The 16,253-nt window shown below is 42.8% G+C and overlaps 1 protein-coding gene across 1 annotated transcript in view; it reads right to left on the minus strand.

Annotated features, from left to right (window-relative positions):
• FRG1 (FSHD region gene 1) overlaps window positions 1-16,253 on the minus strand; it is a 71,083-nt gene that overhangs the window by 4,530 nt on the left and 50,300 nt on the right. The window contains exons 7-9 of the mRNA XM_056559274.1: window positions 14,866-14,970; window positions 14,022-14,113; window positions 10,130-10,240 (exon numbers count right to left, since the gene is read on the minus strand). Coding sequence (XP_056415249.1) covers window positions 10,130-10,240; window positions 14,022-14,113; window positions 14,866-14,970 — 308 coding nt within the window. The remainder of the gene's footprint in view (window positions 1-10,129; window positions 10,241-14,021; window positions 14,114-14,865; window positions 14,971-16,253) is intronic.

The following is a 16,253-nucleotide window of genomic DNA, read 5'->3' on the forward strand; positions in this document are numbered from 1 at the left end:
TGCTGCTGACCCTGGCTCCTCCTCATTTAATACCTTGTGCTTGGCATTGGGCCTGACCGACCTCTGGAGGTGGAAGTACCCAACTGCTTCCTCCTTTTCCTTTTACTCTGTGGCCCACAGGTCATTCTCTCGAATTAATCTCGCTCTGGTGTCCGAGGACCTCCTTCAGGCAGTAAGAGAGGTTTCCTATACCACTAGGGGGATCTTAGACCACTCTGCCATACAGGTAGTTCTCCACCTGGGTCCTAGTCCCTCTTCCCATATTTGGCGCATGCACCCTGGCAGGCTACAGGCCGTGGCAGTTGTGGAGGCTCTGGGGGTTGCCCATGCTGAGTATTGGGAGAACAATGCTTCTTATCCTGACCCCTTAGTTCAATGGGACTCATACAGATTAGAGGTGCCTTTATGGCAGGTGTTGCGGGTCAGAGGAAAATTAGCTAAATCTTTCCTCCGAAAAGAACCACAGGATCAGGCAGGCGCTTGGATCTTGTTAGGAGCAAACAGTTTATTTACCCACAATGCAACGCGTTTGCGGTAAAGACCGTTTTATCAGGCACAGTTTATTTACCCACATTTTGGGCAAATAAACTGTTTGCTCCTAACAAGATCCAAGCGCCTGCCTGATCCTGTGGTTCTTTTTGGAGGAAAAATTGTGGTTGCTTGTATCTATCCCAGGAGCGGCTGCTAGATCGGAGAACTCCCCTTTTCTATATGCCTTTACCATTGTTGTGCTTGTCTGAGTACAACCACCGCAGCTGAGCATATTTCATTATCGTTCACAGACGCTTTATATATACGGTATTACACTATGGAGCATTTACCTTTGATTTAGAGGAAAATTAGGGCGGCTATGGAGGGCAGGCTGTTGCAGGAGGGGAATGTCTTGGAGGCAGCGTATGTTAGCAATCCATCCCCTGAGAGTGAGAGGGCGTGGACCAAGGCTCAGAGGTCTCCGTTGATCTTTTGGAAAGATAGGGTCCAGTTGCGGTTAGTGGATAGGGAGGCTGCCTTGTTTGAATTTGGAGACAAGAATGGTAAACTGTTTGCTTATTTAGTGGGGGCTAGTCGCCCTGCTGCCTCTATCCCTTGTATTAGGGGCCGGGATGGTGCTGTGGTGGCTGGCCCCCAGCTGATTAACTCTGTCTTCAGGGACTTTTACTCCTCTTTGTATGCTGCACCTTCTAAGCCCTGTTAAGGGGAAATTCAGTTTTTCTTACGTGACTTATCCCTTACCATGCTTAGTCATGCTCAGGCTGAGGTGTTGGATGCCCCCTTTACAGTTGAGGAGGTAGAACAGGCCATACGTGACCTTCCTCATGGGAAGACCCCAGAGAGAATGGCGCCTGTATTCCTTAAATAGTTTCACTCGATAGCTGTTGCAGATGCTTTTCCAGACTATGAGGGAGGCGTTGATTGTAGTGCTCCCCAAGCCTGGGAAGGACCCGTTGCTGCCTGACTCTTATAGACCTATTTCCATTTTGAATGTTGATATTAAGATCTTGGCTACGGTGCTGGCTACTCGCCTATATGGGGTCATTAGTGCTATCATTCATCCTGACCAAACTGGGTTTATGCCGGGTAAGGCTACTGATGTAAATGTGAAGCGTCTGCAGCTCAACATAGACGCGGTAGGGTAGGGCTTTCCTACTGGTGTGGTGGTTAGTCTGGATATTTATAAGGCCTTTGATTCGGTGCTGTGGCCCTATCTGTGGGAGGTACTTGGTATTTTTGGGTTCGCTTGCTATATGATAGTCCTAGGGCCCGTATTCGCACTAACTTGGATGTTTCCGTTCCCTTTCTCCAAGGTCGTGGGACGAGGCAGGGGTGCCTGCTATTTCCCTTTCTTTTTGCGCTGGAGCCTTTGGCAGCAGCCATCAGTAGGGACCCTACAATCTGTGGTATTCCCAGGGGGTCTATTGTAGAGAAGGTTTCCCTTTATGCAGATGACTCACTGATGTATTTGGTGGATGCTGGGGCTTCTCTCCTGTCCTTTATTGATCTACTTGACCGGTTTAGTTCAATTTAGGGCTTGCGGGTCAACTGGGCTAAGTCCTCCCTAATGGCACTTTCGTCTGAAGTCCCCCTCCCCTCCTCTTTTCCGGCAGGGATGCAGGTGGTTTCCCATTTTAGATACTTCGGGGTGGAGGTAACTGTATCCCTGATAGTCTATCTGTCCCTAAACCTGGAGCCACTCTTACGTTCCACTGTGGAGCAGTTGACTGCCTGGTCCTCACTCTCCTTAGCTGGCAGGATCAAATATATTTAAAATTATTTACCTACCTTTATCTTTTTCATTTAGCTCCCGTGATCCCCCTAGGAAATATTTTAATACACTATGTGGTGTTCTGGGATCTTTCTACTGGGAAGGAAAACCTCCCAGACTTGGTTGGGCTCTTCTTCAGGTTCCTAAGCGGCATGGCGGCTTAGCTGCCCCAGATGTATATAACCATTTTCTTGCCTCCCAACTGGTCTGTGCAGCGTGGTGGATCGATCTGGATCTGTTGAACTCGGTGATGGCCTTGGCTGGAGCAATTATGGGTTCTTATGAAGCTCTTACAGGTATCACTCTCACTCTTCCTTTCCTATTCCCCTTCAAACTATAGCTAAAGTGTGGTCCGTGGTGTTGAGTACATTTCCGCAGCCTCTGGTATCTCCTCGGGCACCCTTGTGGGGGGAATGTACATTTACCTCACCTGCATGGGTTACAGGAGGCCAGTTTCTGGGGTTCTCATGGAGTTAAATTTGTGATCCACTTGTTTGGGGAGGATCAGGTTTTCTTATCCTTTTTCGCACATGAAGGAACGTTAAAGCATCCCTGGAAAAGCCTTTTATAGGTATCTTCAGCTTAGGCATCCGGTTCAGGTGTAGTTTGGCTCCCTGATGTTTACTTCTGTGTTTTCTGATGTGGAGCTTCTCCTGGGCACTACGGATCTTTCTAAACCCGTTACTCAGTCCTATGCCCTCCTCCAGACACTGGGGCCTAGCCCTTTCTCACAAGCCTTTCATAAATGGGTGGTTGATATCCCGGATTTGTCTGAAAGTCAGTGGAAGGAGGTTGAATACTCTTATTATTCTACTATTAGTAGTAGAGATTTGCTGATCCAATCTAGATATGTTTTGTGGTTGTATTATACCCCTGCTAAGCTGAAGCGCATTGGTGTTTCTCCGTCTGATATATGTGTTTTCGTTGTTCTTCAGAAGTTGGTACTTTTTTGCATGCTGTGTGGGAGTGTCCTGTCATTGCTCTCTTCTGAAGGGAGGTGATGGGGTTTCTGGCTTAGACTTCCCTCTCCTATTCAACCCTGTGGTATGTCTGCTGGGAGCATTAATGAGGTGGTCTCTAGTTCGCATAGATGCTTACTGATTTGTTTCCTGCTATTCTGTGCCCGTAAAGTGGTAGTAATGACCTGGAAGGATACCTCCCCTCACCCGCTGTCTCGTTGGCTAACTTTGGTTAACAAATATGTCCTGTTGTACCAGGCTCTATATGTGAGTCGTAAGTGCCCTAAGAAATTTGACAAGGTATGGATCCTCTGGCTTTTGCTGGATATGTCAGCGGACCCTCCGACTAAACTGTCCCAGTAGGTTTTCTATAGCATGCTACTGTTCTTTACAGGAGGGGATGGGTTGGGGGGTTTGGGTTACTGGGATGTGTGCATGTGTGTATGTGAGTGTATCTGTCGGTGTTTGTCTTCCTCCAGTTGGGTCTCGGATGCGCCCTTCTATCCTATTGGCGCATATTTTTGCATACTTTGAATCCCTGTCACTGTGCTGGAGCAGGTCTCTGGGACCTACGGAGGCTGTTGTTGTATATGTTTTTTTTTACCTTGTTCCACCTTGTTGGTGGGATTTGTTAAAAATGCAAAACTTAACCCCTTAAGGACCCAGCCAATTCTCACTGTAGGACATGGCAATTTTTTGCACATCTGACCACTGTCACTTTAAACATTAATAACTCTGGGATGCTTTTACCTTTCATTCTGATTCCGAGATTGTTTTTTCGTGACATATTCTACTTTATGTTAGTGGTAAAATTTTGTCGATACTTTCATAATTTCTTGGTGAAAAATTCCAAAATTTGATGAAAAAATTGAAATCTTTGCATTTATTTTTTTTTACTTTGAAGCTCTCTGTTTATAAGGAAAATTAATATTCCAAATAAATTATATATTGATTCACATATACAATATGTCTACTTTATGTTTCCATCATAAAGTTGACATGTTTTTACTTTTGGAAGACATCAGAGGGCTTCAAAGTATAGCAGCAATTTTCCAATTTTTCACAAAATTTTCAAAATCAAAATTTTTCAGGGACCAGTTCTGTTTTAAAGTGGATTTGAAGGGCCTTCTTATTAGAAATACCCCATAAATTACCCCATTATAAAAACTGCACCCCTCAAAGTATTCAAAATGACATTCAAAAGGTTTGTTAACCCTTTAGGTGTTTCACAGGAATAGCAGCAAATTGAAGAAGAAAATTCTAAATCTTCATTGAACTGGCATGTTCTTATAGACCCAGTTATTGAATTTTTACAAGGGGTAAAAGGAGAGAAATCTTCCTAAAAGGTGTAACCGAATTTCTCTCGAGTAAGAAAATACCTCATATGTGTATGTCAAGTGTTCGGCGGGCGCAGTAGAGGGCTCAAAAGGGAAGGAGCGACAGTGGGATTTTGTAGAGTGAGTTTTTCTGAAATGGTTTTTGGGGTGCATGTCACATTTCGGAAGCCCCTATGGTGCCAGAACAGCAAAAAAAAACACATGGCATACTATTTTGGAAACTACACCCCTCAAGGCACGTAACAAGGGGTCCAGTGAGCCTTAACACCCCACAGGTGTTTGACGACTTTTCGTCAAAGTTGGATGTGAAAATTTTTTATTTAATTTTTTTTCACTAAAATGCTAGTTTTCCCTCAAATTTTAAATTTTTACAAGGGATAATAGGACAAAATGACCCCCAAAATTTGTAACCCCATCTCTTCTGAGTATGGAAATACCCCATGTTAGGACGTAAAATGCTTTGCGGGCAAAACTACAATGCTCAGAAGAGAAGGAGCGCCATTGAGCTTTTGGGAAAAAAATTGTTTGGAATGGAAGTCAGGGGCCATGTGCGTTTACAAAGCCCCCCGTGGTGCCAGAACAGTGGACCCCCCCACATGTGACCCTATTTTGGAAACTACACCCCTCACAGAATTTAATAAGGGGTGCAGTGAGTATTTACACCCCACTGGCGTTTGACAGATCTTTGGAACAGTGGGCTGTGTAAATGAAAAATAAAATTTTTCATTTTCACGGACCACTGTTCCAAAAATCTGCCAGACCCCTGTGGGGCATAAATGCTCACTGTACCCCTTATTACATTACGTGAGGGGTGTAGTTTCCAAAATGGGGTCACATGTGGGTATTTATTTTTTTGCGTTTATGTCAGAACCGCTGTAAATTCGGCCACCCCTGTGCAAATCACCAATTTAGGCCTCAAATGTACATAGTGCGCTCTCACTCCTGAGCCTTGTTGTGCGTCCGCAGAGCATTTTACGCCCACATATGGGGTATTTCCTTACTCAGGAGATATTGCGTTACAAATTTTGGGGGTCTTTTTTTCCTTTTAACGCTTGTGAAAATAAAAAGTATGGGGCAACACCAGCATGTTAGTGTAATTTTTTTTATTTTTTTACACTAACAAGCTGGTGTAGACCCCAACTTTTCCTTTTCATAAGGGGTAAAAAGAGAAAAAGCCCCCCAAAATTTGTAGTGCAATTTCTGTCGAGTACGGAGATACCTGTTACCTAACTCAGTATTTTCCAACCAGTGTGCCTCCAGCTGTTGCAAAACTACAACTCTCAGCATGTACTGATCGCCGAAGGGCATGCTGGGAGATGTAGTTATGCAATAGCTGGAGGTACGCAACTACAACTCCCAGCATGCCGAGACAGCTGTTTGCTGTTTGGACATGCTGGGATTTGCAGTTTTGCAACATCTGGAGGGCTACAGTTTTAGAGAACACTACAAAGTGATCTCCAAACTGTGGTCCTCCAGCTGTTGCAAAACTACAAATTCCCACATGTCCTGACAGCAAACAGTTGTTTGGGCATGCTAGGAGTTGTAGTTTTGCAAGATCTGGAGGGCTACAGTTTAGGGACCACTATATAGTGGCCTCAAACTGTAGCCCTCCAGCTGTTGCAAAACTACAACTCCCAGCATGCCCAAACAGCTGTCTGGGCATGCTGGGAGTTGTAGTTTTGCAACATCTGGAGGGCTACAGTTAGAGACCACTGTATAATGGTCTCAAACTGTACCCTCCAGATGTTGCTAGGCAACTCACTGGCCTCCGTCGGATCCAGCCGCACGTCATCGCCGCCCGCCGATCTCCGTCGCCCGCAGCCTCCGGCGCCGATCCCCGTCCTGCCCCGCCTATTGTGGGTGGGCAGGACGGGGAAAACGAAAGTTAACCCCCCCCCGCCCCTGATCTGCTATTGGTGGTCGCGTCTAGACCACCAATAGCAGGGATAGGAGGGGTGGCACCCCTGCCACCTCACTCCTATGCCTTCAGGGGGATCGTGGGTGTCTTAGACAACCGCGATCCACCTTATATTCCGGGTCACTATAGACCCGTAATGACTCGGAGTCGCGCAAATCGCAAGTGTGAATTCACTTGCGATTTGCTGCGATCGCCGACATGGGGGGGTGTTTCTGATGACCCCCCTGGGCGTTTGCACGGGATGCCTGCTGAATGATTTCAGCAGGCATCCCGGTCCGATCCCCGCCCGATGTGCGGCGGGGGCCGGAATTCTCCATGACATACGCGTACATCATGGGTGCTTAAGTACCAGGGTGTCATGACGTACGGGTACTTTAAGGGTCCTTAAGGGGTTAAATGGGCACTGTCATCAACTTTTTTTTTTTGATATGTTGTAGTACATTTTTTTTTTTCTATTAATATGTTTTAAATTACGTTTGAAAACCGGCCACTAGGGGGTCTCCCTCCTAGTGGCCAGCTGGAGGCTGGCGTGATGTCACGCCTGAATTTGGACCGATGCCGGCTGGGCAATCTGTCCAAATTCATTCAGCCTGCGCTCGCTCCCTGCCTGTCAATCAGACAGGCGGGAGCGAGCGCATTGGCTCCCTGTCCTCACACGCCAGCCCCCCCCTTCCGGCATATACACACCGCTTCTGCTGCCTCAGGACTCTGCAGGACTCTAGGGTTTGTCTTGGGGAGAGCGGGGTTCGGTTTTTTAACACGGGGGTTGGGGAGAGCCGGGTTCGGGGTTTTCAACAGGGGGGGGGGGAACAGGGTAGCCCCTAACTTATTGTTTTCAACACAGTGTGCCTCCAGCTGTTTCACCACTATAACTTCCAGCATGCCCTGACAGCCAATAGATGTCTGGGCAAGCTGGGAGTTGTAGTGGTGAAACAGCTGGGGGCACCTTGTGTATGTGAACTAAGGGCAGAGGTGTCGGCCCCAGCAGGCATCAGTGACGTCGCGCCTGCTGGGAAAGTCTGCCTGGTAGTGAGCACACTACCAGGCAGACAAAAAGCCCTTTTTAATATAGTAAACAGGCAGGGACAGAAAAAAAAAAAAAAAAGGATGGTGGGAGCTACTCTTTAAGGACTGAGCGTTTTTCCGTTTTTTTGTACTTTCGTTTTTTCTTCCTTACCTTTTAAAACTCATAACCTTTAAATTTTGCACCTAAAAATCCATAGGATGGTTTATATTTTGCACCATCAATTCTACTTTGTAATGACATAATTTTAACCTAAAATCTACAGCAAAACGAAAAAAAAAAAATCATAGTGCGACAAAATTGAAGAAAAAAACGCCATTTTGTAATTTTTAGGGCCTTCCGTTTCTACGCAGTGCATTTTTCGGTAAAAATTACACTTTATGTTTATTCTGTAGGTCTATACGGTTAAAAGGATATCCTACTTATATAGGTTTGATATTGATGTTTAACCCCTTAAGGACGGACCAATTTTTTACATCAATGACCAGGCTCTTTTTTTTTAAATTTGACATGTATCTCTTTAAATGGTAATAACTTTAGCACGCTTTTTCTGAGCAGAGCGATTCTGAGATTGTTTTTCCGTGACATATAGTACTTTATATAAGTGGTGCATTTTTGTTGACACATGCAGCATTTTTTGTGAAAAACCTCAAAATATTGTGAAAAACTGGAAAATGTGGCATTAAAAATTTTTTTTTATAGTGTACACTGTGCGGTAAAAGTGATGTTATATTTATTCTGTGGGTCAGTACAATTATAATAATACCCATTTTATATAGCTTTCTATGTTCTTTTTCATTTTCTGAGCAAAATTATTTTTCTGCCATTAATTTTCCAACAGCCGTAACTTTATTTTTTGTCCGACACCATTGAGTAAGGGCTTATTTTTTGCGGGATGAGCTCTACTTTTTATTGGTATCGTTTTTGTGCTACCTTTTGATCTTTTTTATTCTGCTATTTGTACCAAAATTGGTGAATTTTGCGCTTTTTTGATTTTTTTTTTTTTACGGCTTTCACTGTGCGGGATAATTTACATTATAGTTTTATAGTACATGTCATTACGGACGTGGCAATACCCATTATGTATATGATTTGTGTTTTTGATCTTTTTTGGTAATAATAAAAAGGGCTTTTATTGGGAAAGGGCCCATCGCGGTCGCGGCTCCGGCGGGACTCCGGCTGAGGCTAACAGCCGGGTGCAGTCGCCGATCTCCTGCACTGCCCGCGGCAGTGCTGGAGATCGCTAGTACGTATGCATACGTCCAAATGCGCGAACATGTTGGATGATTGGACGTATGCATACATCCTATAGCGGGAAGGGGGTTAAAATTGTCATCTTCTGACCCCTATAACTTTTTTATTTTTCCATGTACGGAGTGGTATGAGGGCTCATGTTTTGCGCCGTGATCTAAAGTTTTCATTGGTACCATTTTTTTTATTGATCAGACTTTTTGATCGTTTTTATTCATTTTTTCATGATATAAAAAGTAACCAAAAATACGCTATTTTGAACTTTTTTTGCGGGTACGCCATTGACCGTGCGGTTTAATTAACTATATATTTTTATATTTCGGACATTTCCGCACAAGGCAATACCACATATGTTTATTTTTATTTACACAGGTTATTTTTTTTTTTAAATGGGAAAAGGGGGGTGATTCAAACTTTTAATAGGGAAAGGGTTAATCGATCTTTATTAACTTTTTTCCCCCAACTTTTTTTGCAGTATTATAGCCCCCATAGGAGGCTAAAACACTGCGCACACTGATCTTCTACACTGATCTTTGTTATCCCATAGGATAACATAGATCAATGATTCTGCCGCTTGACTGCTCATGCCTAGATCTAAGGCACTGAGCAGTCATTTGGCAATTGGACATCAGGAAGCAGGTAAGGGAACCTACTCGTGTCCTACAGCTGTTCGAGACACCGAAATTTCGTTGCGGCAATCCCGTACAGCCCCCTGAGCTAACCGGCAGCAGTTTAGATTCACTTTAGACGCGGCGAACAACTTTGAAAGCCGCGTCTAAAGGGTTAACAGCATGTGGCATTGCGATCAGTGCCGCACGCTATTAGTCACGGGTCCACGCCGTGGCCCTGCTTATAGAAAGGGAGCAGACTCAGGGCGTACAGGTACACCCTGCGTCCTTGAGTTTAATACTTAAAATAATAAAAGTTTTATTTGGTGACAGGTACTCTTTAATTACAATTAGTAGCAGGGTTTTTTTTTTCTTTTTTTTATATCTTCATCAGTTTTTAAGATTTCTGCTTAATACAATGAATTGGAACATTCCTTGGGACATGTCAAAAGTTTTTATGGGTTAGGGTCCGAGTGTTCAGTCCCCGACAGATCAGTAGAATGAGCTCCTACTCTGTGAGCAGGACGGTCACTTAGACCAGCGTTTCCCTGGAGGCACCCTGGTAAGGAAACACTGACTTAGACTAACATTAAGAGTCCGTCCTGGTCATGCACACTTTTCACGAACACTCAGACCTCGACCAACAATAATTTTTCATATGTCTTAATGATATTAAACTTTTTTTTTTTCTTTAAGAATGAGAGGTATACTTTAAATGTCTGTTATATTTTCATGGCAACATAGAAACTTTTTATGTCCCATAATTCACCTGTCCAGAAGTGCTTCGTGGAAAATACCATCCTTTCTGGCCTTTTTGAGCTCCTTGTGGTCTTCCTTGCTTACTTTAATTTTGCGGTCCTGAAAACTTTGAAATTTTTTGCTGCAAAATAAGCAAACATAAATAAATAAATTAACAAACATAATTTATAAATACTATGTCTAAACCATAGTACATAGTGTGAGGAGAGAGAGTACCATTGTGGCCAACACTTAAGGGATCATTGTAATTGTGCTTTAGCAGGCTCTGCTCAGAACCTATTACCAAGATCACTTTAACCTTTCTATCAGAGGAGCCTTGTAAATACCTTTTCGTTATGCTATGCAAAAAAAAAAATAATAATAATAATAAAGATTATTTTGGGAATAACACTGAAATTTCTATAACCCAAGACTGAGGTATATGCTCATAATATTCACTTGGCGATGACAAATCCTATTTATATCTTGTTTATAACCAGTATTCTGGGGAGACAATAATGCAAATCCATTCTTCCATCATTAATGTCATATATATACAAGGAGACGATTCACAGGCAGCATCTCTATCTGCTATAATCCTGCACGTCATGAAATCTGTACAGTGTTCATGTACTACACAACATAGCTAGGCAGTAAATTCAGAGTGTGGCATTATTCACAAGGTAATGTACTCTTGAGGTGATCTTGTAGGACAAGTTACCATTCGTTTTAGCATCTAAAGGGGCTTTTACTGCACTCGACATAAGTGGTTACTCAACAGAAGTGACAGAACCTACACACAACATGGTTATTTTCCAACTCACATCACTCATATTTAGAAGTCTAGAGCAGTGTTTCCCAACCAGGGTGCCTCCAGCTAACCAAGAAACCAACATACAGAAGAGCTGAACCTGTTGAAGGTGGAAACGTGGCTGCCCATGTAGCATGATACTCACTCTATCACAGAAGAGGACACTCTGCATATGACAATTGTGCTGCTCATAGAAGGGGAACATGTGCCAATAAGGACAGAGGCCCAAAATAGTAGAGTAGGTAACCTGCATAGCACAAGTACTCCACCTACGGAAGGGGGTAATATGGCTATGACATAGCAAGAACAGAAGCTTCATTTAGCATAACACAAGCACTCCACCAACAGAAGAAGTAACATGGCAACATCAGGTGCACCCTGTAGCAGTAGAGGGTATTCTGCATAACAGAATAACTGTGACTATGAAAGGACATAAGTAACTGACCACATAGCTGGAAGAGATGCACCTCATAAGAGAAGGGGTACTCTGCATTACACTATTACTCCACCTACGAAAGGGGGTAATGTGACTGACCATTTAGAAAGGAGAGATGCTCCATATAGCAGAAAAGTGAATCCTACACAGCAAATATACTCCACCTAAGGACGGGGGCAGTGTGACTGACCATGTAGTAATAGGAGGTGCTCCACATAGCACAATTACTCCACCCATAAAAGGCGGTATTGTGACTGATCATGTAGCAATATGAGGTGCACATATAGCAGAAGATGGTATTTTGCACAGCACAAGTATGCCACCTATAAAAGGGGTTAATTTGCCTTAACATGTAGCACCATCAAGTGCTTCATATAACAGAAGAGTGTATGTTATGGAAGGAGGAAATGTGTCAGAGCAGTGATACCAGGAAAGAGTCATCTACATAACACAATTACTAGGCATGCAAGGATGAAAATGTGGTCACGACTACTTGCATAAAACCCGGGACATCACCATAGAGGAAAACTATAGGCAAAAGGATGGACAAGAAGGAGGAGTCTTTCCCTGATTGGGGTGGAACTATACTGTCATGCTAATGAGTGGTACTAAAATACAAAAGACAAAAAGCGCTCCCTGGTGTAACACCTTCAACATAAAGATTAAAAATATCTGAGCTGGGGATCAAGTCATCCAAAAAGGTTGAGCAAATTCCGACACAACACGTATAAGCACTTAGTCATTTAAAGGGGTATTCCAGGCAAAACCTTTTTTTTTTTATATATATCAACTGGCTCCGGAAAGTTAATCAGATTTGTAAATTACGTCTATTAAAAAATCTTAATCCTTCCAATAGTTATTAGCTTCTGAAGTTTTCTGTCTAACTGCTCAATGATGATGTCACGTCCCGGGAGCTGTGCATGATGGGAGAATATCCCCATAGGAACTGCACAGCTCCCGGGACGTGAGTCATCAGAGAGCAGTTAGACAGAAAACAACAACTCAACTTCAGAAGCTAATAACTATTGGAAGGATTAAGATTTTTTAATAGAAGTAATTTAAAAATCTGTTTAACTTTCCGGAGCCAGTTGATAAATAAAAAAAGTTTTGGCCTGGAATACCCCTTTAAGGCTGCTGCACATTCCTCCTCACACTCCCAGGCGTAAATAATAGATTCCAATACCACTCCAACCTCCACAGAGGATAACAGGCGCAGCCAGTAAGGTGATCCAGAAGCCATAATAAAAACGTATTTTATTAAAACATACTACGCGTTGCGAAACCGGACAGGCATGACAAAAATCACTTAATGCTCAGAATAAATACCCACAATTCCAATCACATGACCAGAAATTACATCAACATTTCACACATCACATATATAAACAAACATACCAAAAAACATTAAAAAAGGATTATGATATTAAACAGTAGTGCGCTCTATAACCTCATTAAGCCCTTCCGGAGCCAATGTGTTAAACATAAAAATCCAGTAAGATTCCCTGTTGATTAGAGCTTGAAAACGGTTGTTAATATCGAGGGGTATAGTTTCAATGATAGCCAATTGTAACACCCTCAAGTCTCCTCCATGCTTTAAAAAAACATGGCGAGAGAGTGTGTTTCATAAAGGAATTCAGTATATTGGAACAATGTTATTTCATCCTTTGACGGACAGTCTGAATAGTCCGTCCAATATACTGAATTCCACATGCACAAGTGAGTAAATAAACAGTGTAACAGGAACCACGTGTAAAGAATGTTTTCACACTAAAGATCTGGCCTGTAGAGTTAGAACTTAGTGTTCGGGTTCCCACCAGGGCGATCCATTCACAGCACAAGCCACGGCTGGAGCCACACGTCAAGGCAGCACCTATTATCCTCCATGAAGGTTGGAGTGATATTGGATGCTAATGAGTGGGGCCCTGTGATCATAATAGTGTACCTGGGCTGCCCTTGGAAAAGAGCTGCAGCCTGGTAGCACAGCAGGAACCTCAGTAGTAGAGAGGTGACAGTTGCTCCCACATAGGATTGCTAGGGGGTGCACAAATAGCAGCCAAAAATCAACCTTTCAGGAAGGGGAGGGCAAAATGGCAGAAACGTTTGGCCCAGGGACTAATAATGCAGAGCAGAAAATGCGCTGCAGATGGACACATCCCCAAAGCAGAGAATTTTCACTGTAATCTTGTGGCTGCATTGGGAACAGCCCGAACTGCAACCAGGATCTGAGGAAGAGCCTTCCGGGGCTGGACTGAGGGGCTGTAAAGTGCGCAACCTGCCCCCCATAATGCTTTGGACCAGGTGATATTAAGTCTAGTGTGGCAGCTCACATGGACAACCCCCTGAGATTGTGACAGGATAAACCTCAACCACCTGAAAGTCAAAAATAAGAAAATAAAAGAAAAATAGTAAAATGCAGGAGAGGTCTGCCTCCTACAGACACCGAGCTAAAACTGATTAGCTCAGTGTCTGCAAAAGGGGTACAGCCTTTGAGGGAGAAGCTAACACTTTCTTGCTTAGTGTTGCCTCCTGTGTCCCCAATGAAACATGCGAGAAGCACATACCGTAATTTCCATCAATATTTATAAAGCTTCTAATGCTGGGTTCACAAGGGCATGTGCTTCACACTACTGCAACATGTGATCCCAGCCCAACATGCACACGTTTCAGCCTACTCACACATAGTTAAGTTCACAATGTTTAACATTTCCTCTATCTTCATCTGGCAAGTCATCTTTTCTTTTTGATTCCCTTTCTGTACAACATCTAATCTGCAAAACAAGAGAACATAAAGAGATATGTTTTATGAAGTGTCTCTAGCAGATGGGGCTTACATTAAACAGCAATCTACCATAGCTGTTGCTGTCAGTATTTTATTCTCTATGGAGCCATAATATTTTCAAACAATGCATCTACAGTGCCAACGTCTATGCATGTGCTCAGTGCTTTGGTTCACCTCTATTATTAGACAAATACATTTTTGTACAGTGCCAGAGGTAGGCACAGAAAATAAAACCTATATAGAAGCAACAGATCCCTTCTGGAGGGATGAATTCTTGATGATTAATACAGTATACATGTTATTTATACACCGGACAATAGTAAACTTTATTAAAATATATTATAATGTCAAAAAATCAGACATGCTTCCTTTCTGCAGTTGCCTGCCACCTAAATGACATAGATATCAGCAGCACAAACGTGTCCTAAGATCGTATCTTGACTATGTTACTAAAAATAAAAAAATTAAATTAACCTGTGTAATTTAATAATTGAATACTTTTTTGTATTTATTTTATTATAAACTGGTTAAACATTTGTGTTAAAATAAACACTTAGTCACATCCGTGTGTCATGAGTTTCTGCAAGACAGAAAATAAAAAAAGTCTAAAATTTGATGTTAAAATGGTTTACATTTGTAGCTTATCAGCATTTATATACAGCTCACTCCAAACTCTAAAATACATGTGGTTTGAATGAAGTTGTAGTTCAGTTATAGCGGAAGGACATGGAACCCTAATACCTTTATCATCTCGTCTTCACCTGCCGTCTTACTCTGTGCTACCAAGTCTCCTTCGTCATTGCAGCCGACAAAACAGCTGTTCGAAGCCATTAAGGCCATTTTCCCCTGAAAGAAATCACATAAGCCTGTGTAAGCTTAATCCATCTGCATTTGCAGTATAATAATGCATAAAGTAATAGTATAAACTGCTGAAAAGTGACAACTGCTTTGAGCGCTGTTTTGGTAGCATTCAGTTATAATAGACTGCACTGATGTATAGAATTGTTCTTATTAACAATAAATACACTGGTGCCTCAAGCTACAATATTTCAACCAAACATGGGCCATTGTAATTGGAAACTACACTCTACATGCAATGCTACATTCTACATGCAATGCTACACTCTACATGCAATGCTACACTCTACATGCAATGCTACACTCTACATGCAATGCTACACTCTACATGCAATGCTACACTCTACATGCAATGCTACACTCTACATGCAATGCTACACTCTACATTGATCTGCAGCACATGTCATCGACTGGTAGATTTTTAGATATGTTAGAGGATACACTGTAGAAGGGTACATTCACACTGAGGAATTGCATGTCAGAGTTTCGCTGTGTAAGCCCCTTACATTATACACCCCTTACATACGCTGGTGTGAGGTGTAGACTTATGGGAGGAGCGGACGCAGACTTGCATGGGACGCAAGTCAGCACCTCACACCGGCACTCAGGGTGTATAGAGAGGGCTCCTGACTCGAGCCTGCTCCACACCCGGCAGCTCCCGACTGATTTCAGTAGCCGCCGCTAATAGCCCGGCATGGAGCGATCGCCGTGGCCGGCTATTAATCCTTTAGATCGCCGCTGTCAAAGTTGATAGCTGTGCCTAAATGGACCTGTTAACCATCCCTAGTGGTCTAGTGGGGTGGATTGCCTCCCCATAGTGCAATCACAGGCGATCCACTGTGGAGGTAGCCTGAGAGCTTACCTGTGCAATCATGGCTGCCTCCATGAATCTGCATTTGATTGAGCCTGCCTTGAGCAGGCTCAACCAAATGAACACAGATCAATGGAGTTCAACAGAACTGCATTGATCTATACGAGGAATCTAATGATTCTTCCTAATAAAATGTATTTAAAAATAAAATAAAATGAAAGTTTCATAAAACACCCTTTAACCCCTTCCATAATAAAATGACCCCCCCCCACTTCCCATATAAAAATATGTAAACATAATAAAAATAAACATATTTGGTACTGGCACGTACGTAAGTGTCCGAACTATTAAAATTTAACATTATATATCCCGTACGGTCAATGGCGTTAACAAAGAAAATACCAAACTCACAGCATTGCGTTTTTTATGTTTATAACATCATATTCCAGTAAAAAAAAGT

The sequence above is a fragment of the Hyla sarda genome, chromosome 1, assembly GCF_029499605.1.
Source record: "Hyla sarda isolate aHylSar1 chromosome 1, aHylSar1.hap1, whole genome shotgun sequence".
NCBI lineage: Eukaryota > Metazoa > Chordata > Amphibia > Anura > Hylidae > Hyla > Hyla sarda.